At 35.6% G+C, this 24,203-nt stretch overlaps 4 protein-coding genes and 1 long non-coding RNA gene across 9 annotated transcripts; 3 read left to right on the top strand and 2 right to left on the bottom strand.

Moving 5' to 3' along the window:
* The first annotated feature begins 648 nt into the window (after positions 1 to 648).
* Positions 649 to 2,235, top strand: LOC111794452 (putative N-acetyltransferase HLS1-like). Its single transcript, XM_023676481.2, has 3 exons — positions 649 to 923; positions 989 to 1,257; positions 1,332 to 2,235. Exons 1-3 carry the CDS (start codon positions 744 to 746, stop codon positions 2,044 to 2,046), a joined length of 1,164 nt encoding a protein of 387 aa, XP_023532249.2. The 5' UTR covers positions 649 to 743; the 3' UTR covers positions 2,047 to 2,235.
* A 1,877-nt stretch (positions 2,236 to 4,112) lies between these two features.
* Positions 4,113 to 7,144, top strand: LOC111794531 (uncharacterized). 4 transcript variants are annotated; one of them, XR_015421065.1, is made up of 3 exons: positions 4,113 to 5,312; positions 5,702 to 6,254; positions 6,353 to 7,144. It is a non-coding gene; the product is annotated as an uncharacterized LOC111794531 (long non-coding RNA). The 4 variants fall into 4 exon arrangements; XR_015421062.1 differs by having other exon boundaries at positions 6,369 to 7,144; XR_015421064.1 differs by having other exon boundaries at positions 5,702 to 5,968; positions 6,118 to 7,144.
* Positions 7,145 to 7,296: 152 nt separating this feature from the next.
* On the bottom strand, positions 7,297 to 10,668 carry LOC111794414 (putative inactive receptor-like protein kinase At3g56050). Its single transcript, XM_023676403.2, has 8 exons — positions 10,105 to 10,668; positions 9,896 to 10,034; positions 9,731 to 9,802; positions 9,505 to 9,648; positions 8,759 to 9,414; positions 8,477 to 8,667; positions 8,261 to 8,393; positions 7,297 to 8,181 (listed from the first exon to the last, which is right to left on the bottom strand). The coding sequence occupies exons 1-8, from the start codon at positions 10,226 to 10,228 to the stop codon at positions 7,583 to 7,585; spliced, it is 2,058 nt and encodes a 685-aa protein (XP_023532171.2). The 5' UTR covers positions 10,229 to 10,668; the 3' UTR covers positions 7,297 to 7,582.
* A 3,703-nt stretch (positions 10,669 to 14,371) lies between these two features.
* LOC111794475 (uncharacterized protein At5g39865-like) lies at positions 14,372 to 15,639 on the bottom strand. Its single transcript, XM_023676509.2, has 2 exons — positions 15,489 to 15,639; positions 14,372 to 15,404 (listed from the first exon to the last, which is right to left on the bottom strand). The coding sequence occupies exon 2, from the start codon at positions 15,365 to 15,367 to the stop codon at positions 14,594 to 14,596; it is 774 nt and encodes a 257-aa protein (XP_023532277.2). The 5' UTR covers positions 15,368 to 15,404; positions 15,489 to 15,639; the 3' UTR covers positions 14,372 to 14,593.
* Positions 15,640 to 19,234: 3,595 nt separating this feature from the next.
* Positions 19,235 to 23,991, top strand: LOC111794454 (LRR repeats and ubiquitin-like domain-containing protein At2g30105). 2 transcript variants are annotated; one of them, XM_023676483.2, is made up of 10 exons: positions 19,235 to 19,498; positions 19,608 to 19,702; positions 19,970 to 20,131; positions 20,214 to 20,324; positions 20,417 to 20,517; positions 20,647 to 20,784; positions 20,923 to 20,971; positions 21,101 to 21,166; positions 23,512 to 23,631; positions 23,706 to 23,991. In XM_023676483.2, the coding sequence occupies exons 1-10, from the start codon at positions 19,315 to 19,317 to the stop codon at positions 23,814 to 23,816; spliced, it is 1,137 nt and encodes a 378-aa protein (XP_023532251.2). In that variant the 5' UTR covers positions 19,235 to 19,314; the 3' UTR covers positions 23,817 to 23,991. The 2 variants fall into 2 exon arrangements, with proteins under 2 accessions (XP_023532251.2, XP_023532252.2); XM_023676484.2 differs by having other exon boundaries at positions 19,381 to 19,520.
* Positions 23,992 to 24,203: the final 212 nt, after the last annotated feature.

Genomic DNA, 24,203 nt, shown 5'->3' on the forward strand with positions numbered 1-24,203 from the left:
TTTAAAAGCTAAGAAGTTATGGAAGCAATGGACCACCCAAAATTAACCAATATGAATTGATCAAATGGAAAGTAAAAAAAAAAAAAAAAAAACCCAAAAAACTTCAATAATTTCATTTCATCCAAGGTAATTTTCTTGTCATCAATATGTTTTTTCCCTTTATATATATAGCGTTTTTTAAGGTAAAAATTTCTAATTTTACGCTCGTTTTCTATTGATAATAAAAGAAAGTACTCGAGATTCTCTTTGTAGGATACCTACTCAAACTGTGACCCGTTAGCTTACAAATCGGTACTGGAACAAAGCAGTTATTGCTAACCCGACATGATTTTACGAGGTTCCAATTTACTCAAAACGTTCATCTGGGGTGAACAAGATTTGAGTATCAGATGCGAGCGTAATTTCCACTGATGTCGAGCCATATTTATATATGATATGCAAAATAATTGGATAATTAATAAAGAAAAAAGGGAGAATTTTTGTGAGGGCAAATATGGTTATCCTAACATGGTCTGCCTATATCAAGTAAAAGAAAATTTTAACAAAGGGTAAATAAGAGACAACCAACACGTTCTATCATTAATCACTTTGAAAATTAGGTTGATGTTGATACCATTTACAATCCCCTTCTTCCCTCTTATTATATAAATTCCCGAGATCGTTCTTATAATTATCATTCATTCTATCTTATGAGTATCGTTATTGTTTTTCTCTTAATATAAGTTCGATCCATTTTTTAATTAATGGGGTCGAAGGATTTCGTTATTCGAAACTACGAAGAGAGTCGATTATCAGATAGAGCTCAAGTAGCTGATCTCGAACAACGATGCGAAATTGGGCCATCACAACGTGTATTTCTCTTCACTGACACATTGGGTGACCCAATTTGTAGGATTCGTCACAGTCCCTTATATAAAATGCTGGTAATTTAATTTCTTCATTTTTTTTTTTAATTATTCGATATTTATATCTTAATCAGTTGAGTTAGGTGGCAGAGTGGAACAACGAGGTGGTTGGAGTCATTCAAGGCTCGATCAAGACAGCGTTTTTTAGTACTCATAAACCGCCGGGTTTGGCGGCGAAAGTGGGCTACATTCTTGGGCTGAGAGTTGCGCCGCCGTTTCGCCGCCGTGGGATTGGGTCCAGCCTTGTCCATGATTTGGAAGATTGGTTTGTAGCTAATGACGTTGATTACTGTTGCATGGCGACAGAGAAAGATAATCATGCCTCTGTTAATCTCTTCATTAATCACATGAGGTATTGAATTAAACATGTTTTTTTTAAGGTAATTAAATCTCTAATTATGAACTAATCACTCATAATTGAAACAGGTATGTAAAATTCAGAACGGGAAGAATTCTGGTGAACCCAGTAACAAATTATCCATACAAAATCAACCAATCAGAAATCAGAATTCAAAAGCTGAAAATAGAAGAAGCAGAAGAAATTTACAAAAAACACATGACATCAACGGAGTTCTTCCCCAAAGACATAAACAGCATATTGAAGAACAATTTGAGCTTAGGGACATGGGTAGCACATTACAAGAAACAGCCGCCACGACATACGTTCGACATACGGTCGAGCTGGGCTGTGGTGAGTCTATGGAACAGTGGGGAAGTTTTTAAGTTAAGACTAGGAAAAGCTCCATTTCCATGGGTGGTTTATACAAAGAGCTTAAAAATGATGGAGAAAATGTTGCCTTGTTTGAAGGTGATTTTGGTGCCTGATTATTTCAAGGCATTTGGGTTTTATTTTGTTTATGGGTTGCATCATGAAGGGGCTTGTTCTGAGAGATTGGTTGGGGTATTGTGTGAATTTGTTCATAATTTGGCTTTGAGTAATGCGAAGGATTGTAAGGCTATTGTTACAGAGATTGGTGGGGAAGATGATGAGCTGAAGATGGCTATTCCTCATTGGAAATTGCTATCATGTTCCGAAGATTTGTGGTGTGTAAAGGCCTTGAAGAGTGAGGAGGATAGTGTCTTGGAATGGAAAAATGGCCCACCAAATAGACCTCTCTTTGTAGACCCAAGAGAGGTATGAAAGAATAAATGAAAAGGGTTAAACCCTTTCGCGACACGTGCTCTCGATCTCGATTTAATCATTGCCTAATGTTATCAGGGTAGAATGAAGAAAGAAGAAAAACACGTTCATCTTTGTTCATTTTTGTTATAAGATTCGTAAAAATGTCTTTTTTAATTTATATTAGATTCGTAAAGTTATATTCTAAAATTGAAGATGTACCAAAGTTTTAGATTTTAAATATTGATATATAAATAGCTTTGATGTAATTTACCTTATACTCGAGCATTTCTTCCATAATCATAGGTCACTCATCGTGTTCTTCCATTATAACATCCAAGTAAAAAAGGGGTATATGAATAAACCGATACCACATCTGAACGACAGTGATCCTAAGGATAAGATGACTAAGAAATGCTTAGAAGAATTTGAAAGTTATTATATATACCAAAAAGGTGCACCTTCTTTTTTGGTAGCTCAATCATAGGAACTCCAAAGTTAAGCATGTTTTGTTCGGAGCAATTCTATATTGAGAGATCTCCTGGAAATTTTCTTAAGACGCATGTGAGTGAAAACAAAACATGTTGGAAAAACTCGTGTTGGTCGGTAGAGATAGTTTTCTCTTAGAAGCAAAGAGTAAGTAACGTGACCATTTCGCAGGGGAATGTCGAGATATTAGGTGTCAAATTCAAATTTTGAATCATGGGTATGGGTCGTTACATCCATCTTTACATTGTGACCATTTTTGTTGATCGAAACATCAGTATCCATATCTCGATGCACTTTTTTTTTGTTCCTTTCGCATGGATGAAAAAAACCCCTTGAGCTTAAAAGACTTAAAGAGTATGGAATTATTAGGGTTTAAAGGAAGCCAAAAGGGGTAGGAGGGAGTTTTGGAACATTAGGGTTTTCAAATGAGCCATGGATGAGTTAGGCCAAACCCCTAATCTTCCTAAAATAGAAACATGTCTTTGCAATTTATGGGTTATGTGAAGGAGATTTCAAGTGTTTACATTCTAAAATTTGCTCATCAAATTTGGTGATTAATTATTGTTCATTGCCAAAACTAAATCCAAACATACACACCCAACTTCCATCTGTTTGTCTCGATTTTGAACTCGGGTGCTATTTCTGATACTCGTTTTCACATCGCTTCATCTTGTGTCTACCACATTCTTTGGAAACAAACTTCTCCCTTTTTGGACCACTGGAAAGAATTAATGCACCATCAAACAAATATATAACTGTAAAGCGATAAGAATTTATATTAAACCTAATAACCAATAAATAACGAGTATAGTTCTTGTAAGAGGACAGTTCGTTTCAAGTATCCATTAGTTTTTTCGAAGATACTCTTGCAATTCAGTAGGGGTGGGGCCCACTCAGTTTGACTGACTTTTGGATAACAAGAAGGCAAGCTGATCCGCTTTGATACGAGAAGTATCAAAAGCTCAGTGAAGTGCCACCGACTTCATTTCACTAACAATGAAGTCATCTTTCACGATATTCCGACGTAGATTCTATTCGGGCCATGATTTTGGTTGGGCCTTTGCCAATTTCATTTAAGCTCATAAATTTACATAAGCCCAAATATTCGCGGCCCATTAATTTATTCTATGGGCCGAGCTGCGATCATTTGTTCTGTTGTTGGGCCGCTCCCCTCGGCCCATTATAGTGTATTTTTATGAAATTAGTTTGCATTTTGTAAGTATTATATTTACTACAAATATTTGCGACAGAATTACATATATATATATATTTAATTTGTACATCTTTTTGTAATTTAAATATTTAATGCGTTGAAAATTTAACTCACGTCAAACTCATTTATAATAATATTTAATTGTATTTTACGTAAAGGATGGTTGACTTTGAAAATAAAATCAAAGATTAATAAAATGTTTTAATCTTTTTATTTAATTGTACTTTACGTAATCAAATAATTGGCGTAAATAATTATAGAAAAAGAAACCCGGAATATAATATTAAGAATATTTAACTACGGGGGTAAACACGTAATTTCGCCACATACATTTTACATTAAGAATTATGATATAAAACTCCGCAGGCTTTGTGTTGCAGTTGGCGGCAAAAACGCTGCCATTGCGACCACTCACTCCGATTTCCACCATTACCGTCGCTCAATCCTCCGCCAGAAGGTTAGCGTTTCGTTTTTTCCGATCATCAACTCAGATTCAATTCACAGCTTCTTCAAGGGGTTTCTTTCTCGCTCTCTGTTCCGCCCTGCTTTCGTTTGGTTTTCTTTTAATTTGCTACTGTAATTCGAGCTCAAACTGCACTCAAATTGATGCGGTGGAAACCTTAATGTTCTGGTTTTTTTTTGAGAAATTTTAGGTGACGGACTCGATGATTCTTCTGTTTCTCGCTTTACGAGTTGCGAAACCTTGGCGTTGAAGTTCGTAGGTTATTTTAAATTTTAGTTTGAATTTGGTGCTTTGAATTAGAAGTACAAAATGATTATATATTGTTCGCCGGTAACATTTTTCTTTATGCTTCCTCGTATTACTTGCAACCACCAGAATTCTACTTTGTTTTGATAGCCGCTAAGTTTCGGGACCTAAGGTTGTTCTAATCAATTGAGCTGGACCTTACGAGTGACAGATGAAGACGAAATGGAAGATGGATCTTTTAGGCAATCAAGGAATTGGAAGAACGATTGTTAAAAAATCATCACTAGGACATAGGATCAAGCCCAATATAATTGTACGAGCCAATGCCTATATATTTTAACAATAAATATTTAGACATTTTAGAAATAAATCTACAAGTTTTTCATCCCAAGCGTAATATCTACAATGTTGTGTTCAACAACCATTCGAGGTTCTTGGAGAAATGAATGACCGTGTTTCAGCGAGGGAATCAGAGCTCGTGCTTGTGTGCTTCTCTCAGGAAGGGAGAGATTTATGGTGTGCTCTTGAGGCTTTAGCTCTTCAATCATTGTTTACTAGCTTTGGATGTCATATTTTGAATCCTCAATTTCTGATCATTGAGAGTGCTTACTTGAGACACCTTCTTTAATCTACTCCTCTAGTTTACTCATTTAGGTGGTTAGTATCTTGAACTTATTGGATTTTGATTATGATCACTGTATTGAGACCAAATTTTTGTTGTGGTGACTTTCTTAAATGTGATGAAGGATATTTTCTGGCGTTGTGTTTGTGTAGTCACAATTGAAGGGGTTCTGGAAGAACTGTGCAAGTTTTTAACATAGAGCTAGATGGGCGTCCACTTGGGACGATGTATGGTTAAGCTGCGTTCTAATATGGGTATGCATGTTTCAACCTACTATTATGTTAGTGTTGGACATAAGTTTATTTCTGCAGACAAGGATTTGGAAAAACCATGAATAACTTCCTTCGGGTTTTTTTTTTTCACTTGAACCTTGTTGTTGTTAGTTTCATTCACTGAAAACTTTTTGTTTATTGTCATCTTCTTTGGAGCTTATTCCCCCATTAGTCACAGTATACCTCTTTCTGGTCTCTTCCATAAGTCATTTTTCAGTTGTTGACTTGGCTTTTAATGTCGCTATTTATGTTGTAATGGTAGTGGATTGGTTGCCCAGGGATCTTAAATAAATTCTTTCAAATTGCTATGCTTGTTCAGTACAACTTCAAGTGAAAATTCAATTGCTAATCATGATAATCAATCCTCCTAGGTTGATGGTGACTATAGGGGTGCAGAGAAAATGCTGCTGCATCTTAGACATTCTGGATTAAACCCAGAGGTATACGGCTACCTCATCGCCATGACTGTTTTGGTTAAAGAGTTTAATGAATTAGCAAAAGCTCTACACAAACTCGAAGTTGTGCAAGAGAGGGGATAGTGGCTGAACTCGGTAAAGACAACATTGACCTTGTTGAGGGGTATCAGACAGAGATTTTAGCTGATGGTGTATATTAGACGAACACGACTCTCCACAATGGTATGATATTGCCACTTTGAGCATAAGCTCTCATGACTTTGTTTTGGACTAACCCAAAAGTCCTCATACCAATGGAGAGAGTATTCTTTGATTATAAACCTATGATCATTCCCTAAATTAGCCGATGTGGGTATTTCATCATCCAACAGTGTACAGTTATCCAATTGGGTTCTTGAAGATGTAGGCTCTTCAATTCATGGGGTGGTTCATGAAAGACTCCTAATGTATGTTTGTGCTGAGCAAGGACTTGAGGCAGAGAGATAGCTTTGGGAAATGAATCTTGTAGGTAAGAAGGCTGATGCTAATCTCTATGATATTGTGCTAGCTAGCCATTTCTGTATAGATTGTACAAGGAAAATAGATATTGTTAAATCCTTAGTGCAGGCTCTCGTTTCTTCAGTGTCTCAAGGGTGAAGAATCTGGTTTTCGCTGTGAATCAAACGCTAGATTGAAGAGGAAAAAAACAGTCTACTTTTTGTAGGTGGATCGGGTCAAATGAGAACCAGAATAAGACAACCAAATAGAAAAAGAAGAAGATCAAGTGAATGGGCCGGCTGTTTAAAGAAAGAGTTTGTGAAGCCTTGCTCGTGAACTCCGGAATGTTATGTTTGACAGCACCTTGGATGTGGCCTTCAGAAGACAACACATGGTCTGTCCCTTCGTTGGACATCCAGGTTTTACACCATTCCATTATTACAATACTCTGTTTAATGCCAATAATTTAAGGAACCAACCCATCCTTTTAGTGTGTCGGTCGGGTTAATGTATATAGATTAGGCCTTAACTAACACCAAAACCATACATTGTGTTGAGGAGAACAAAAAAGTTTACGTCAAAATTGAGTATATATGTGGCTGAACTCATCAAACCAACCCACCCCATTACAGATGAGTTCAAATTAAACCGAACAGACTGAAGCTCTAAAAGTCTATATAAGTTGAATTGCAAACAATAAAATCTACCCAAAATGATTTTTTTTTAAATTTTCTCTGCTAAAGATTCACATGATTGGCTGAGGCAGGCATGGTACTGCCTAATTGTTGTTTGTTGTGTATAATATTATTATATGGAAGTTCCCATACAACACGCAGGAAAATTCCTCCAATAGAATATCCATGTGTTTATCTGTCCTGTTTCTGTCGCCACTCAGCTTCCATTATTCACATCTTCAAACCATTCGCTTCCCATTCCCTTCCCCTTCTGCTTTGGCATGTGCAGTGTGAAAGAGCTTGATGATTGTTCCTTGGGTCAAACATTTGAAGCCTTCAACCTTGTAGTTTCGTTTGTTAAAGGTGCATTATATTAAAGAAAATGAGGTAACACAGCGATGATGCAAAACACACAGAAAAGCATGATCCTTATCTTTGAAGAGACATGCATATACACATTCATGTTGTGGAGCTTTTACAACATAGGCTTAGCAGCTTTTTCTATGTACAAGTTTCTTTTGTTACCACCTTGTATCAGGGGAGAACAGCATCTTCCCTACTCAACCCTGCTGCTATTTTACATTTTACAGCCAAGCAAACAATTGCTACAAGCCACAAAAAAATTTTCAAACCCTAAAAGAAAGGATAGCATATGTTAACATTGAACTTGATGATCAACTTAAACTCAGCTTGTTTCTGTAGATAGGATTTCAAGTTCGGCCCACCATAGTGGAGATTCCCTTGGCATTGCTGCATCAGGTTCCAATGCTGTGATTTCTTTCAACCTTGCAGCAATTTCGGGCATTGTCGGTCTTCGCTCCAGCTCGGGCTGGACACACATTTTTATCACTCGAGACAAATTCTCAAGCTGTTCTTCTTTGAAAGAGCTTAGAATCGGATCAACTATATCTCTTAATGACTGTTCTCCCTTCAGAAAATCTGATGCCCAATCTGCAAGAGAGCCATTATCAACCGAGAATGGTATTCTACCTGTAATCATTTCTAACAAAATCACCCCAAAGCTATAAACGTTGCTCTCTGAATCTGCAGGTGAAGTTTCCAAGTGCTCCACCGTTGCTGATCCTAACTTTGCTGCTGTTGCTTCATTCCAGTAGCTAAAATCCGACAACTTTGCAGCATAGTCTTCCGTGAGGTAAACTGATGAAGAACAAAGATGTCTGTGTATGACAGGCGGATTGAGCTGGTGCATATGGTCTAAGCAGTATGCCACACCCATTGCTATTCGTAATCGCATCTCCCAGTCCAAGTGCTCTGCTTCTTTTACTGCAAGAAGGATGATATCATGAACTTTGGAAGAACAATGCACCTTCAACATGTTTATAGAAGAAAAAAAAACACTTACTGTGGAGATGCTCGAAGAGTGTTCCATTTGGAGCATATTCAAAAACCATCATCCTTGTGAATGGCTGCGCTTCTTCACAAAACCCGATGAGGCTAACGAAGTTCTTGTGGTTCACCCTTGATAAAGTTTCAATCTGCAAACATGAAGAAGAAAAGAAAGTTCAGGAATTTTCAAAACTATACTGATGAACTTTGAAGAAGCCTTGTTTCCTTATACCTTTTGCCTGAACTGTTCCTCTTTAGTTTTTGACCAATCTGCATTTGATGTCACTGCAGTTGATGTCACAGCTATTTCAACCCCGCTGGAAAGAGTTCCCTTATAGACAGTGATGTCTGAAAAGGATTCAATTATATTACTGAAGTCTTCACAAGCTGCTTCAAGTTCGGATCGTTTAAGCTTGGGGACACCTGAAATTACGACCCGTGTAAGTATCGAACTAAAGACTTGAGGTATTCTTCTCTTCTCCAGTTTCTTTTCGTTTGAGGAAAGAAAGCAAACCTGTTACAAATGCCTTCTGCAGCTGTCCACTCAAACCTGTGGCCCAAGGCTTCACGGTAACAACCTTACTGCTTCGAAATACCAAAATGCTGACAGTTATAATTAAAAAGAACAACGATCCAGCTATAATTCCTGTCAACATTTGAATTTTGTGATTATTGTTCCTATTACTCTCCCTAATCAGACTAGGAGATGGAGCTGAGGAGTGTGGAGGAAACCAATGGGAGCGTGGCAGTGTGGGAACATGAACTGGTGTCCTTGCAGGAGCTGGCGCGGGTAGAGTTGGAGCTGCAGCGGGTGGTCGTGCAGGACTCAAACGGAGGCTAGGAGCAGGTGCTAACCTCCATGAGGCTGGAGACTTTGCAGGAGATACCGATGGGGAACTCGGGGAAGGTGCTGGAGGGAATGATGGATCTGAAGGTAACAATGGAGATGGAGATGGAGATGGAGATGAATCAAATGAAGATGGTGGTAACGAAATGAAGGTAGGTCCCGGAGACGGGGATAACAGCCTCCTTCCATTCATGTTAACTTGATTCTCTAATGATTGAATTCCTACTCCTAGCAGCTGCCTCCGGTAACCCACATCAGATAGCAACTCGAGTTCATAGGCTTCAGGAGTTATGCTGCCAATGAATTCATTATGATCGAGAAGCCTGCAAAAACCATAAAAGAATCTCAGCATAGTCTGAAAGATATTGAAACCAATGAACAGAAAACCAGCCAGTGATTGATTCAATCCTTACAAGGTTGTTAGAGCCAAGTTAATGCCAAGATCCAATGGAAATGGCCCAGAGAAATTATTGAATCCCAAATCCAAAACCTCCAGTTCAAGCAACCCTCCAATCTCTTCAGGAACACCTCCATGGAACGAGTTGTTCCTTAGAATGCTGCAACAAACAAGAACACACCCAAAAATTGAGCTTTGAAGAAGATTAAGCTCAAAAAAAGACCATTGTTTCTGCTACTTACATGGATTTAATGTGTGGCAATTCGCCCATTTCCGGTGCCAATGTTCCTCCAAGACAAAGATCTCTCAAATCCCTGCAAGTTCAATAATAAAAAAAAAAAAAAAAAAAGCTCAACATTCATGGCCAAATCCTTCAAAACCTCAAAACCATGGAGGAATTCACTCACAGTATCACCACTTTCCCATCAGAGCACTCAACACCAAACCAAGAACAATGATCCACATGTTCATCCTTATCATTCCAGGTCGACAAAGCTCCATAAGGGTCTCTCACAATTGCTTCCCGAATCCTCAACAACGCCAAACCTGCATCCAAACAAACCCACTTTTGAGTCCATACCAAAACCCACTCCCATACCCACCCAGAATCTCTTACCTTCATTATTCAGAGAAAAACAGAGACCCACATTCTCAAAAAACATCAGCGCCGCCGCCGCCGCCGCCAGCACCGCCCATCGCAGCCTCTGCCGGCGAAATCCCCACCGTTCATCCATCCCCATATCCACACCGGCCGGAAACAGAGATCTAGTTTAGACAAAACAGGAATGTTGTTGTAGCTATGGAAGTGGAGCAAATTCAGATGGGTCTGAGACGAAAGCGCGTAAAAATTTTGCCAACTTTCTCACAGTCACAGAATCTAAATATTATGACCGATTCAGAGCCGATGGAAAAAAAAAAAAAAAAAAAAAAAAAATGAAAAAATGAACCGAATTATCGGTGATTCGGCTCCGACGACTTTTCTTCCTTCAATTTATAGCGCCGTCCTCCTCCTTCCCATCAACACCATGTGCCGACCTCGTGCTCTGTTTCTCTCCTTTTCTTCCTTCAATTTTCCAGGAAAATTAAATAGCGTATTTAAAACGACATGTCGTCGTATTTCTGGTGTTTGTTACGACCATGCGGAGGACTGACTGTATCCAATAATCCCGGCGGCTGATTTTAATACTTTTGTTTTTTATTTTTTTTTCAATTTAACTTCAAATAATAATAATAGGTTTATAACACACTGTGAACTAAATTAGCTCTTATTGTTTCATAAAATCCTAAAAAATAGTATTTATTTTAAAGATATTGTTTAGGATTTTAGGTTTCAGTTCTTTTTTCATGTACTTGCTTTTATCTCCAACACACAAAAAGAACCTATTATAGAGGTTAAATTTGTAATTTCCAATTTATTATTTGTTTCAAATGCAACCCAAAAAAAAAAAAAAAAAAAAAAAAACATTAATAAAAGGTATTTTGTTGTATTTTTATTTTGTTTAATTTAATCTGTTTTGCAGCAATAAACATTAATCAAATTACTTGGAAATATGGATTAAATTAGTTGAAATTCTTGAAACCCCACGTTTCCACCACGTCGTAGGTTAAATAAATAATGCACAAGAAACCCATTTAAAAACATTACAAATAAATAAATAAATAAATAAATAAATAAATAATTGTCGAAAGGCATTGGCAGCTGTGGCCTGCACCAGCAACTGCCAAAACACAAGGCCCATTTGGATTAATGGATAAGAAAAGGGCATCGCATGGCATGTCGTCAAATTTACGTTCAAGAAAAGATTGACCGTGAAATCACAGCTTTCTCCCAATTTGACTGCCCATTTTCTTCAGATGTTTGCCTCTCACCGGCGGCCGGTGCCTTCTTGCCTTCCCATGAATTGATGTATGGTCTTTAATGAGAATAGCTTTTTATGTCGGGTGGGAAGTTTCGAGGAGATGTGGATATAGTTCTGCGTTTATTAGACGTTGAAAAATGTTCGATATTGTAACAGCTAAAGTCCACCACTAATAGATATTGTCTTCTTTCGACTTTCCGTCAAGATTATTCGGTATTGTAATAGCCCAAGCCCATATTTTACGGTTTTCTTTTTTGGATTTTCTTCTAGGTTTTTATAAAAAAAAATGTTTTGCTTTCCTCTTCCACGGATGTGGGATCTCACAATCCATCCCCCTTCAGAACCTAGCGTCTTCACTAGCACTCATTCCCTTCTCCAGTCAATGTGAGATCCCCCAATCCACCCTTTCGAGACCCAACGTCCTTGCTGGTACACCGTCATGTGTCCATCCCCCTTCAGAGCTCAGCCTCCTCACTAACACATCACTTGGTGTCTAACTCTAATACTATTTGTAATAGCTCAAACCCATTAGATATTGTCATTTTTTTATTTTCCCTATCAAACTTTTCCTTAAGGTTTTAAAACACATTTGTTAGGGAGAAGTTTCCACGCCCTCATAAAGAACGTTTCGTTCTCCTCTCCAACCAACGTGGGATCTCACCGGTACAATCTACGAGTCTATGAACTTTCCGTTCGAATTTGCATATATTTGAAGATGGGTTTGTAGCAGTTCTTATGTAGAAAGTTAGAATAAAGAAAAGTTGGAGTGGGTCTTGGTTGGTCTAGTTTTTGTCTTGAAATTAGAGGACTTAGTCTCATGCTAACTTTTAATAGACATTGCCATAGCCAACTATATGTGGATGGATATCCACTGGCCTTCAATTGGCAACACCCAACGCCTTTCATGCAAATATATATATATATATATATATATATATATATATATCAATTTAATTGCTTCTTATCTGTTGTTTGGTCCCTTTGCATACACCATTTGTCTCCTCACTTCAATCGGTACGATAATACAGAATTGTTTAATAATTGTTACGATCTCCTTCAAAATTTTGAGTTTAAACTTGTTTGCTCAAGAGTTTAGTGGAATTAATTTTGAGGAAGAATCATCGAAGGGCACGAACGTAACTTTATCGGAGTGCGGGTGAATTTTAGGATTGTTTTTAACCTAGATCTTTTCCACCTAAATCTTCTCCTTTCATGAGTTAGGCTACATTCTGAGAGGAGTTCGATCATCTCTAGGAAGAGATAAGTTGTAGCATTGGTGAGAGCGATTGAACCTCTAGACCCTAAATAATATTCTTGTGGAAGTCGACACTCTGATATATAGTGTTTAGATACGAAAAAAAAAAAACTTAAGATCTCTTTTTACACTCATTTATAATACTCTTATTTTCATTTATAACGTGATTTATGTAGTTGATACGAATGCATACACAAACTGTACTAGAAAGAGATCTCAGTCATAATTTTTTATGAATATTTTGTGAACGATTTTCATTATATCCCTTTCGTAAATCTTTTATGAAACATATGGAACAATGTTTATTGAAATGCATGTTATTAAACAATCAAAATTATCAAGTCGGTTTTTATTTGAGTCTGTAGTAGTTTGTGGCTGTCTAATTAACCCTTTTTTTTTCTGTCTAATAGAACTTTGAGTTATTCGAGTTCAATGAACACGACTCTCCATAATGGTATGATATTGTCGACTTTGAGCATAAGTTCTCATGACTTTGCTTTAGGCTTCCCAAAAGACCTCATACCAATGGAAAGAGTATTCCTTGATTATTAACTCATGATCATTCCCTAAATTAGCCGACGTGGGACTTTCATCCAACAATTCGAAACTTTTTTTTTTAATCCTAATAGACATAATTCATACTCGACTATTTTGAATTTGTTGGTTTTATTTTCTTGAATTTGCTTGTTCTACCTTCCGATGTTGGGCTACTTTGATCAAGCCCCAATACCCTTAAGGTTCTCTTACAACATCACTTGAACATTTTGTGTATGATATTTAATGTCTCGAATCTTTATATCATTTAAACGACTAAATCGTTATAAAACTTACGCAATAATTTTAAGATAAATTTGAATAATCTCGAAAACGGATTATGAAAGATGAGACATTAAAATAAGTCATTTTCGTATTTAGTGCAATAAATGTTGAAGCCATAAGTCCACCAAAAAATTAGATATTCGAATCCTCCAACCATATATAGTTGAATTATAAACAAAACAAAACAAAAAAAAAAGTTTTAGATATTTAAATTAAATTTATAATCAAATAGGCTGTACAAAATTTAATTTATAATAAATTAGTAAATTAACAATTCCATTATGCTAATTTACTAACAAATACAAACACAAATATATAATTTATTGCAATATTATTGTAAACATTTTATTCTTAAGAATCTATTATTCATTCTCATCCAATGACAGATACCCTAACAATGATGATTAGTTGTAAAAATGGAGGTTACACGTATGAACCAATCACAATCAAATCAAAGAGTTAAGAACATTCAAAATCTTCCCAAATTTGATATCAAAGTTTTGGGTGAATTAGGCCGTCTAAAATTGGTAATACATCAATGGTGACAGACACATTGGATAAGCAAAGAATAATGGGCTCAAAAGATAAAAAGATTTTGAAGAGGAATATGTTTGCGTTAAGAACATTATGGGTTTGGATATATATTTTTTAATTGTTCAAACAGAGGAATTAAGTTCCTCACATTATGAATTGAATCAATTATTTGTAACTGTACCTATTTCTGGTTCTACAAGCAAATTGAAGGCAGGTAGGTAGCCACCAAATCTTTTAATTCTAAAGCTGCTGCTAGTTTTGAATTTTTTGATCGGAGATTATAATTGAAATGAATTCATTGATGAACAATTTGTGGGGGGAAGAGAGGAAATAATTATGCCATTTTTGTGATTGCTTTCTTTCTTCTGCAAACAACAACATTACCAGAGATTTCTATGGCGGCAGCTTAATAATAATAAGAAGAAGAAGAAGCTAAACTCGTTATAAGCTACTTTTTAGATACAAAAGTGTTAAGAACTGATCCAAGAAAAGAAAAACTAATGAACAATTAGTCAATCGAAATTAGTTTTTTCTTTTTGTTTTCTCATTCCTTTTAAGGGGATGATTTCTTACATTTTTTTTTTTTTTTTTTTGTTTTCTTTCTTTAAAATTTTGGGAAGAGAAGGGATCAGAATGATTCAAAATATAGCAGAAGAGCAAGAATGGCACCTGATCAGACCGTTCTCGTTGCAAACCGTACACATCTTGAATCCACTTTTCTCCGAGAACAATTTGTGGCTTCCATTGCACTCTTCACACAGAATGAACCTGAAGCCGCCGCAGACCTCACACACGCCGTAATCCGCCGTCGGCAACCCCTCTATCAGCTTCTTCAGCTCACCGATCTCATGTAGCTCTCTGACTTCGTCCGCCCCGCCGATATATTTGCCACCGATGAAAACCGCCGGCAAGGCCACCTTCCTTCTACCGATTAGTTGATGTAACTCCGACACAAATCCCGAATCCATCGACAGATCTCGTTCATCGACCGAAACGCGGAAACCTCGCAGAATGGAGCGGACGGTCCGGCAGTCTTCAAAAGTAGACCGGATAACGCGTAGGCTCGTGAAGTAAACCAAAATTTGTTTGTCCAAAAGCGGTACAGCCTCGGATGGCGTCGGAACCTGCGTCGGTTTAGTCGATTTAGGGTCTAGTAATTTGAGAACCGGTTCAGGCTCAGACTGAAACCGAAGCTGCGATTGACCATCCGGCGGAGCATTAGACCATGCTTTGAGCAAGGAATTAACAAATCGGACTCGATGGAAGACGATTGAGGCCTTTCTGGAGGTAGGTTTAGCGGTTTCTTCAGCGAAAAGTTCTTGAACGTCTTTGAAAGAGGAGCAAGAGAAGGAAGAGGACTGCGAGGTCTTATCAGGAATGTGAACCATCGATTTGCTCCACGACCGCCACATCGAGGCCGGAATTTGAATGAGAACGACAGAAGCTCCTCTTGTGGGCGGATATCGAAAAGGAAAAACGGTAAAGAAGAAGAAACAACAGGGAAGTGCAGGCGAAAAATGCAGAAGAACTTACCGATTGCTTGAAGCGAAGAGTTGATGATTCGAGAAGACGGTGCAAAAAGAAGGGTTTATTTGCAGAGGGGATCTCAGGCTTTCCTTTTTTTCCCCCTTCGCTTTTTAGCTTAGAGAGGAGAGAGAGGCGGAGGAGAGAGAGACTAAAAGGGGAAAATAAAGGTTGAAAATTCAAGGCGAAGGCTACCCGTAGCGGTTTGCTTTACGAGAGGTTGTAATTAACCAACACAAACCATAATTTTAGCGTTCAATTATGGATAATTAAATCATTTCATGTCTTAATTACCTTTTCAATTTTTTTTTTTATTTATTTTTTTTTTAATATATATATACATATATGATATTTGTCAACTTCTCACCTAGTTGTTACATGTTGTAAGCTCTTGTTGTTGCCTTTTTGCTTGCATCACATATAACACGCCCCGTCTTCTAAAACTTTCTTCTTAAACCAAAACCAGAGACTTGAGCATACGTTGCTTGGTCGTAGGCAGCGCAAAAATGAATTGACTTAGCTCACTTGTTGATGGAAAGTAAGTGTCGCATGATCTCAAGTCGATGAATTTTTTCAACTTTTAAATATTTTTTTAAAAGGCCAAATTAATAAAAGAAAAATCATAAATTTTGTATTTTGACTCAAAAATACTCGTAAACTTTCAAAATTTTCATTAATACCTTTAAACTTTTACAGAAAAATCTATAAAATAACTTTTACCATTAGCTTTGGATCAATAATTTAATATTTTTTAAAAAAATAAAAAGGGAAAGAAAATGTTAAAAAGAGTTATTGTTTTATTTCCAAAGAAAAGGAAACATATTGGATGAGAAAAACATTATTTTAATGCAGAAAATAGGAGGAAAAAGTGGAGAGTTGGGCGCGTGGAAGAATGGGATCACGTGCACTGTGGGCCCCACAAACCCTAAATTTACATTCTAATGAGTGCGCTCTGCGTGTTTGGTCTGAAACAAATGTTTTTTTTTTTTTTTTTTTTTTTTTTTTTAATTATTTTTCTAAGAATCTAAAAAAAAACATAAATAAATAAATAAATAAATAAATGAATGGTTAAAAAGCTTGGTGAGCTCTGAAAAGTTGCACATGCTTACCCTATGCCTTTCTTTGTAATCTTTAAAATTTTATTTTTTAGTTTATAAATGTTATGTTTAATAGTTCTAATAAATTTTTTAATTTTTTTTTCTTCTAAATTTTTAAATTTGAATAAATAAAAAAATGTAAAAGAAAATATTATAAGGGAAACAATGTGTAAGAAATAATGACATAAATGCAGTGGTGTGATGTGAAGCCTTGAAAATGTAATGGGTCTTGAATTTCATGCCTTAATTTTTTGTTTTCTTCTTTGTCACTCAACTCTGTCAAATTCTTTTGTTTGTTATTATCACCGTTCCAAAAGATTCTTCATTCATTCACTCTCCCCCGTGTCTACGCGTTTTAATCATATTTGTCATGTTGTGTTAGTATCAAATCAGAGATGTTCAATTTTCTAATGTATTTACTGTGAGTCGGGTCAAAATCTTTGATTAAACAAGAAACAAGAGAGTGAGCGGGACTAGATGAAGACAGGGAACCCTTTTCGGTCCCTACCTTCTATTTTTATTTCCATCTCACCAAAATTCTTATAAAAAAAATTTCTATTTCTTTTTAGAGAAAGGTTCGTTGGATAATTTTCATTTTTCAATATAATTTTTATTAAAAAATGTAATTTATTTTAATAAATCTAATAGTATTTTATAAACCGTGATATAATATTAATTTAATTTCTAGAACTTTAAATTTTAATAAATATATATATATATATATATAATAGGTAGAGATGAATAATATAATCTACGTCCGCATCTTTTGGACCATGTAAATAATTGCGATAAATCTTTTCTTACCTTCTCCTCCCGTATCTCTAATATTTATTTTTTATTAATTATTTTAAAAATTACATTAATAGGAAACACGTCTATATTTGAGCATTTAATTGAAAAATTACTTAAAAGAGAATCCTTTAATGTAATTTTTTTATAATAAAATAAATAAATGCTAAATAATTTCCGTGGAGAATCCCTTTTCGTACGGAAATTTTTAATTGAAAGATGTTGCCATTTTTACCTTTAGTTAATTTTTTTTTTTTACTGTTAATTCACCTACTAATTTAACCTCCATAGACTCAGTAATTTCAATAAAATGTAGGTTTAGACAAAATTAGGTTTAATGATGGCATAAATTGACCATTGAATAATTCACAAATTTCAACAAGTATTGTTTTAAACACATTTTTATAAGCTCTAGCCATCCTCGTACTTCAAATATTATATAATACTTTCAAAAGTAAAAAAAGTAAAGAAACTTTTATTTTAAATTATAAATTTAAACGTCATGTCCAACCTTTCTTTGTAACATAATGCTACTACAAAAATATTATTTTATGTTTATTTATTATTTTTTGTTTGTTCTCTTCCTCGTGATAAGGCAACCCTAATCCTCAGCCCAACGATTCAAGCTTTTGTTGAACCAATAACCCTTGAATCAAAGTAATTAACACATTCTTATACAAAATTTGGATCAACCAAGAGATAAGGCTAGAATTAGATTACCTGATCGAAGATCTAGAAGCAAGATTGATAAGAACTATGGGCTCGAACCAACATCAAGGTCGCACCTCGAGGGTCTACGAGACAGGTCTATAATGATGATGGTGAATGTTACTAGTAGAACAATCTCACTGAGATACCCCCAAAACTTCCTGAATCTCGAATGAACTTTATGAAAAAGATAAGTTCATAAGAGTCGAACTCAAAAAACAAACCCTATGACAAAAATGAGTTTATAAGAGCCGAACACGATGACTTCAAAATAGTTGAACTGCCCGAACAAATCCTATCAAAAATCGTATTTAAATGTTTTTAATTTGTGTTTAAATAATAAATTTGTTTGAATGCACTACATTTAAGTAACTTTATTTATTATAATATATGTTTCTCTTAGAGATCTTGTGTTCATCATGTTAAAATCATTTTTCGATAATTTTTTTTATAAATTGTTTTAAAATGATTTGACTTTTCAAATTAATATTTTAAAGAATATCCTTGATCCTTTGAAACTAATCTAGAGCCTACATTAAACATATTTTAAATTATTAATATTTTTAATGTGCGAAAAAAGTGATTTTAATTCTTTTTTAAAAAACTTTTTTATATTAAATTTAAGTTTATGTCATAATATTTTTTAATTTTAAAACGCGTAACAATTTTGTAATTAATTAAATTATAAATTATTCTATAAGTTTTATTTTTTATTTATTTTGTATTTATTAGGTTTTTAATTTTTTTAAAATTATTTAAAGGTCCCTATATATATATATTTTTTTTTAAATAAGTCCCGACATATTTAAAAAAATTTTAAATAAATTAATTTATTAGATATAAATTACATTTTATTTTGTGTTTAATAGATTCGTGAAATTTATAAAATATGGAGCCGATAAAATACTTATTAAATTTGTCCTAAATAAATATTGAAATTTTAATTTTAAATTTTAAAATGGTTGCAATTTTAATTTTTAATAAAATATTATATGAAAGATATTTGCATAAGAAAAAAATGAAGATATTTTTATGGAAATATGTGACTAAAAAAATTTATTTAATGATTAATTTGTATATTTATGGCTTATGAAAATTTTATATTGTTTTATTTTTTTAATTATGGTGAATTATTGGAAATTGAGAGGAGAGGATTAATTAATTATTAGTTGCTTGACCAACTGATCATCGTCTTAGTTCTCAAGGTTCCCGACGCGCCTCTGGTGCGGCGCCAAATTGAAATGGAGCTCGGAGCGATGGCGACTACCTCCGAAGGTAATGGCAAGTCCGTAGATATCAGCGTCAAGTTCGCCGGGAAGTCAATACGTGTTAGTGCTCCCTGTGATTCGACCGTGAAGGATCTGAAGTCCCTTCTTCAACCTTTAACCAACGTCCTACCTCGCGGCCAGAAGCTCATTTTCAAAGGTTTTGGATTCTGTCTCTCCATGTATGTACATGCTTTTTGTGGAAGGAATTTGTCTGAGAGAGGTGGATTTGGATTTTTTTTTTTGAAGTTTGTGACATGTGATTACAGGGAAGGTTTTGGCAGACGAGATGACTTTGGCGGCGTCGGAGATCAATAATGGAGCGAAAGTGATGCTTATGGCTTCTCAGGGATTGTACCAAGGGGTAGTTGGTTTTTCCATTCGTTTTTTTTTTTTTTTTTCAATTGAAGTCTTCTTTCTTACATCTTGAATTTGATTTTGCTAAATCTTCATTGTGATCTTCCGAGTGGATCAAATTGAGGGTTTTACATGTCATGTATCTCGTTTTTGAAGTTCTTAGGGTTAAATTGTTAAAACTGCGATCTGTTAAACATTGTGGACTATATGTTGGCGAATGGTTAAGGGAATGCATATTGTTATATGTTTTCATTCTTTGGATTTGACTGAATAGGATGGTCCTATCCTGCTCGAAGCGAGGACTCGTCCCAGAGAAAGGAGCACGCCAAATGCGAAGAATTTGGTTGATGAAAAGAAGCGTGTCTCCGTAGATAAAAGCCGGTTGGAAAGATGGAAGGCCACTGGAGTGATAGCTTTATCTGACTGCAATTTGAAGGTATAGAAGAAACCATCATCTTTCACAGAACAAAATAAAACTGTGATTGTTTCTCTCAAATCTTCATTGGAATCTCCCATAGGCAATTCCCGATGAAGTGTGGTCTTGTGAAACTTCAGCGAGAGTACTTGATTTGAGCAACAACTCTATTAAGCATGTTCCTTCTCAAGTTAGCTGCCTAAGTTCAACGCAGGTGAAGTAATTACTGTCTTCCTTTTCACCTTTTCATTTGAGTGGTTTAAATTCCTCTTCATAAGATCTCTCCAATTTTATCACGATCTGCAGAAATTATTACTGAATGTTAATGAGATATCCGATGCGTCTATAAGTTGGGACGGTTTAGCGTTTTTGAAGCGTCTAACAGTTTTATCTCTGTCCCATAATCTGTAAGTAGCTTCAGTTGTTTCAAGGATTAGTCACAATCTAATTTTTGCAATATCAGAATACAAAAGTCTTTAGTGACTATATTATGTCAACCGGTACCCATTAACATCAAACAACGCTGGTTGATGCAGGTTAACTACTTTGCCTTCTGCACTTCGCAGCCTGACTTCACTAAAGCAACTGCATGTGACTCATAACAAATTGACGAGTATCCCAGATGAAATAAGATTTTTGACCCAACTTGAAGTTTTGAAAGTCAGCAATAATAGGTAATGCTGAGTGGCATATGCTCACACAAATTGTTCATCAGTAAAACTCTCTAGCCGTGGTGAAGATAGTTCTTTACTAATGTGAACTATTTTTTCGTTGTTTTCTATTATTAATGCCTCTCACCATACATGGGGCAGGATAAGCATTGTTCCTTCAACTTTGGGGGAATGTAGTTCTCTTACTGAGGTACAACTTACTAGACTTATTTTTAGAAGAACTTTTCTTTTCTTCTCTCTTTATTAGTCTTAGAAATGTTGATTCCCATAATTGTCTCCCTCACCTAAAGTTCTAGTGACATGCTTGGCTATGGTACAGGTGGATCTGTCATCAAATCTTCTGTCAGAGTTGCCAGAGACACTTGGTTGTCTGCACAATTTGAAGGTTCCTACTTCATTCTCTATCAAGATCATTTACTTTCTTTGTATGTTTCATTCTAATCTCAATAGTGATTTACTTTCTTTGTATGTTTCATTCTAATCTCAATAGTGATTTACTTTCTTTGTATGTTTAATTCTAATCTAAATAGTAATTTGCTTTCTTTGTATGTTTCATTCTAATCTCAATAGTGATTTACTTTCTTTGTATGTTTCATTCTAATCTCAATACTGAAAATTAAGGAACGTAATGCAGATACATGAAATAGAAGCACATTTCTTTTACAGTTCATTAGGAGCAGTAATTAATTACGTTGTTGCTGTTAGGGGCAAATCTTTGTGGGTACCAATACCATACATGACATTTCTTGTCTTTTCTTTTCACTCTCTTTATTTGCTTACTGACAATTCATTTAAGTAGGGTGTATGCTTGCATCTTTTTAGTATCTAGTTTCTATTATTATTTCAACCTACGAATTCTAGGTTCTGTTTTCAAGTTAATTTTGAAGTAGTTCATTGTTATTAGATTCAGGGAAGTAATCCATCTATTTTCCCAAATTTCTGACAATTATTTTTGTAAGTAAACGAAGTACGATAACCTGAAAGCCACCCCACCTTGGTCAATACTAAATTTACCAGCAACAATTTTACAACAAAAAGAATCCTCTCGGTAGGGAATCTCTGCGACCATTTGACTATAAGTGTAATACTCCTATTTTCTGAACTGTGACGTCAAGTGAACCCTTAGCCAAAAAAGGTTACTTTTTTCCAGTTAACAAGTCCGAGAAGTAGTAAGCAGAACTGGTTTGGTACACTTGAACAAATCAGAGTAATTGACCCTTCTTGATTGGCCTGTTCCCTACTAGCAAGCATATGTGAGAACTTCTCCAGAACGGAATTGCAAAATTGTTTAGATTTCAGATTCCTTAAAAGAAGATGTGTACTGAAGAAGCTACTCCCCTGCAGTCTATCTCACCTGCCACCAAAGAAATCCATTATCCACCACTCTCCTAACCTCCATTTCGGAGTGGCTAATGGCAACTATAATAGATTTAGCCAGATTCATTGGCAAGTCTCTTTCAGAAAATACCATAACTCTTTTGAAGAGGTTCTCAATCCTTCCAAAATTGGTCCCAAGGAAGAGGAGTGTCATTGGTGAAGTATAGAGGGTTAGCATGAATAAAACTGTACCAACTTTCAAACCTCCCACAGATCAAGATCTATTCCTACTAATAGCTTGTATGAATCACCGCCAGGAAAAATAAGAACGGATGGAGAAGGTAACTTTGATGAATACCCTTGAAGCTAAAATCTTACTCGCTGGTCTTACATCGAGCAGAGTGGAAATTTCGTGTCAGAAACTCTCCCCATATCTCCAAAAACCCTTTGCCCCTAGGACTAAAAGAAGAAAATATCACTCGGTGTCCAATTTCAAGCTGACCCAAGTTCTAGCTTGCAAAGTAGCCTTTTTTCCGTTTCCTCCAATCCTCAAGAGTTCTAAATTCTAATTGCTTCCGTTTGCCTTTTTCCAACAAAAGCAGCCTTGCAAGGTGAAATTATATGCGTACATAAGGCTTCAAACAATCTCCAAGAACCTCAGCAACAGCCTGATACAAATAAGTAGATAGGTGTTTAGAATGAGACGTCAGTTTCCCTAGAGCTTGCTCCCAACCTTGAAACCCTGACTAATTTCACAGTATAACCTCCTGACTTACAAATATGGCGTTAGAAAAACCATATGATATATAATATCCTATATATGTGGCTATCATAATTTGAATTGCGACTCCAAAAGAACATCTAAAGTTGAAAACTGTTGCTTTTATTATTAAGTCAATCTATGATGATTTTTCTTAATAGCCTTTTAAACTTCTTTATTAAAGGACATTCCAAATGAGCTACATACAACCAAAAATACTTATTGTCGATTCATCTTTAGCCTAAAACTTAAGCTATTGGTTGAGGTAATTTTAATCATTTAACATGTCATCAAGTTTTGTTCTTTACAGGTGTTTGTTTTACATTTAATTATAATGACTCTTCATATGTGATAATGATTTCTCTTATCTGAACAGTTTTTATGAAGATAAGTGGTAACTATCTTAACAAGTTGTCCCAATATATATTCTGTGACGTGTAGAGAAACATACTCAACACGCACAGCCTCATATTATGGTTCTTTTTATTATTTAGACTACGCATAACCTAGCTCCTAATTTCAGGCACATTCGTATTCCCATATAGCGTACTTAACTGACTCGCAAGTCCCAACATATGTAAATTGAGCTGGGTGTGTGGCTTTTAAGAACTTCAATAGGAGATTCCTGTCTTAATTATTCTGCCATACTGCAGGCTTTGCATATCAGTCATAACGGCCTAAGGTCCCTCCCTACTACACTATTTAAGATGTGCATCCACCTCTCTACACTTGATCTCCACCACACAGAAATCACCATAGATCTCCTCCGGCAGGTGTGTCCTCATGCTGCAATTGATTGGTTCAATCTATATGCCTGCTTGATTAATTTGACCATCTTTTGTGACAGTATGAAGGATGGGAAGCTTTTGATGAACGTCGGCGTTCAAAGCATCAGAAGCAACTAGATTTTCGCGTTATGAGCCAGGCTGAATTTGATGAAGGTGCAGATAAACATTGATGCTTTATGCTTCATTGCTTTTGAAGTCAACATGCAGCAACTGTCTCGTTTTTTCTGTAATATACATTTGGTTAAATTAATGCGACATTGGTCCTGCCTGAACAATAAATTTTCAGGCTTTACATTAGCTTCATGTTAGATTATGGCAATCATTGGGGGTGAATTTAGGTAATCATCTCTTGGCTTGGCTAATTGTCAAAATATTTGAGATGTATTGTCCCGAGGTGTGGAGATAGGGACAGATGATTCCAATGTAGCCATTCACGTCTTCTAAAGCTCTCAAATCAATTTAAGAATATAGGAGAATCTTCAAATCTTTTGGTTATATCGAATTTCTTTACATATATGCTCATATTTTTAACATATTTTCGATTTAAAGGTCAAAAA

This window comes from Cucurbita pepo, chromosome 5, assembly GCF_057944985.1.
Source record: "Cucurbita pepo subsp. pepo isolate OVF chromosome 5, ASM5794498v1, whole genome shotgun sequence".
Classification (NCBI taxonomy): Eukaryota; Viridiplantae; Streptophyta; class Magnoliopsida; order Cucurbitales; family Cucurbitaceae; genus Cucurbita; species Cucurbita pepo.

What these genes read in the sequence shown, in the direction of transcription:
- LOC111794414 (XM_023676403.2), bottom strand. Translation starts at nt 10,228, where the DNA reads ATGGGGATGGATGAACGGTGGGGATTTCGCCGGCAGAGGCTGCGATGG. An exon ending in TTGCCACACATTAAATCCAT is followed by an intron (nt 9,649 to 9,730) that starts GTAAGTAGCAGA and finishes TGTTTGTTGCAG; the next exon opens with CATTCTAAGGAACAACTCGT. An exon ending in ACTCTTCGAGCATCTCCACA is followed by an intron (nt 8,182 to 8,260) that starts GTAAGTGTTTTT and finishes TCCTTCTTGCAG; the next exon opens with TAAAAGAAGCAGAGCACTTG.
- LOC111794475 (XM_023676509.2), bottom strand. Translation starts at nt 15,367, where the DNA reads ATGTGGCGGTCGTGGAGCAAATCGATGGTTCACATTCCTGATAAGACC.
- LOC111794454 (XM_023676483.2), top strand. Translation starts at nt 19,315, where the DNA reads ATGGAGCTCGGAGCGATGGCGACTACCTCCGAAGGTAATGGCAAGTCC. An exon ending in TTGAAAGTCAGCAATAATAG is followed by an intron (nt 20,785 to 20,922) that starts GTAATGCTGAGT and finishes TACATGGGGCAG; the next exon opens with GATAAGCATTGTTCCTTCAA. An exon ending in AATGTAGTTCTCTTACTGAG is followed by an intron (nt 20,972 to 21,100) that starts GTACAACTTACT and finishes GCTATGGTACAG; the next exon opens with GTGGATCTGTCATCAAATCT.
- LOC111794452 (XM_023676481.2), top strand. Translation starts at nt 744, where the DNA reads ATGGGGTCGAAGGATTTCGTTATTCGAAACTACGAAGAGAGTCGATTA. An exon ending in GTCCCTTATATAAAATGCTG is followed by an intron (nt 924 to 988) that starts GTAATTTAATTT and finishes CAGTTGAGTTAG; the next exon opens with GTGGCAGAGTGGAACAACGA. An exon ending in CTCTTCATTAATCACATGAG is followed by an intron (nt 1,258 to 1,331) that starts GTATTGAATTAA and finishes TAATTGAAACAG; the next exon opens with GTATGTAAAATTCAGAACGG.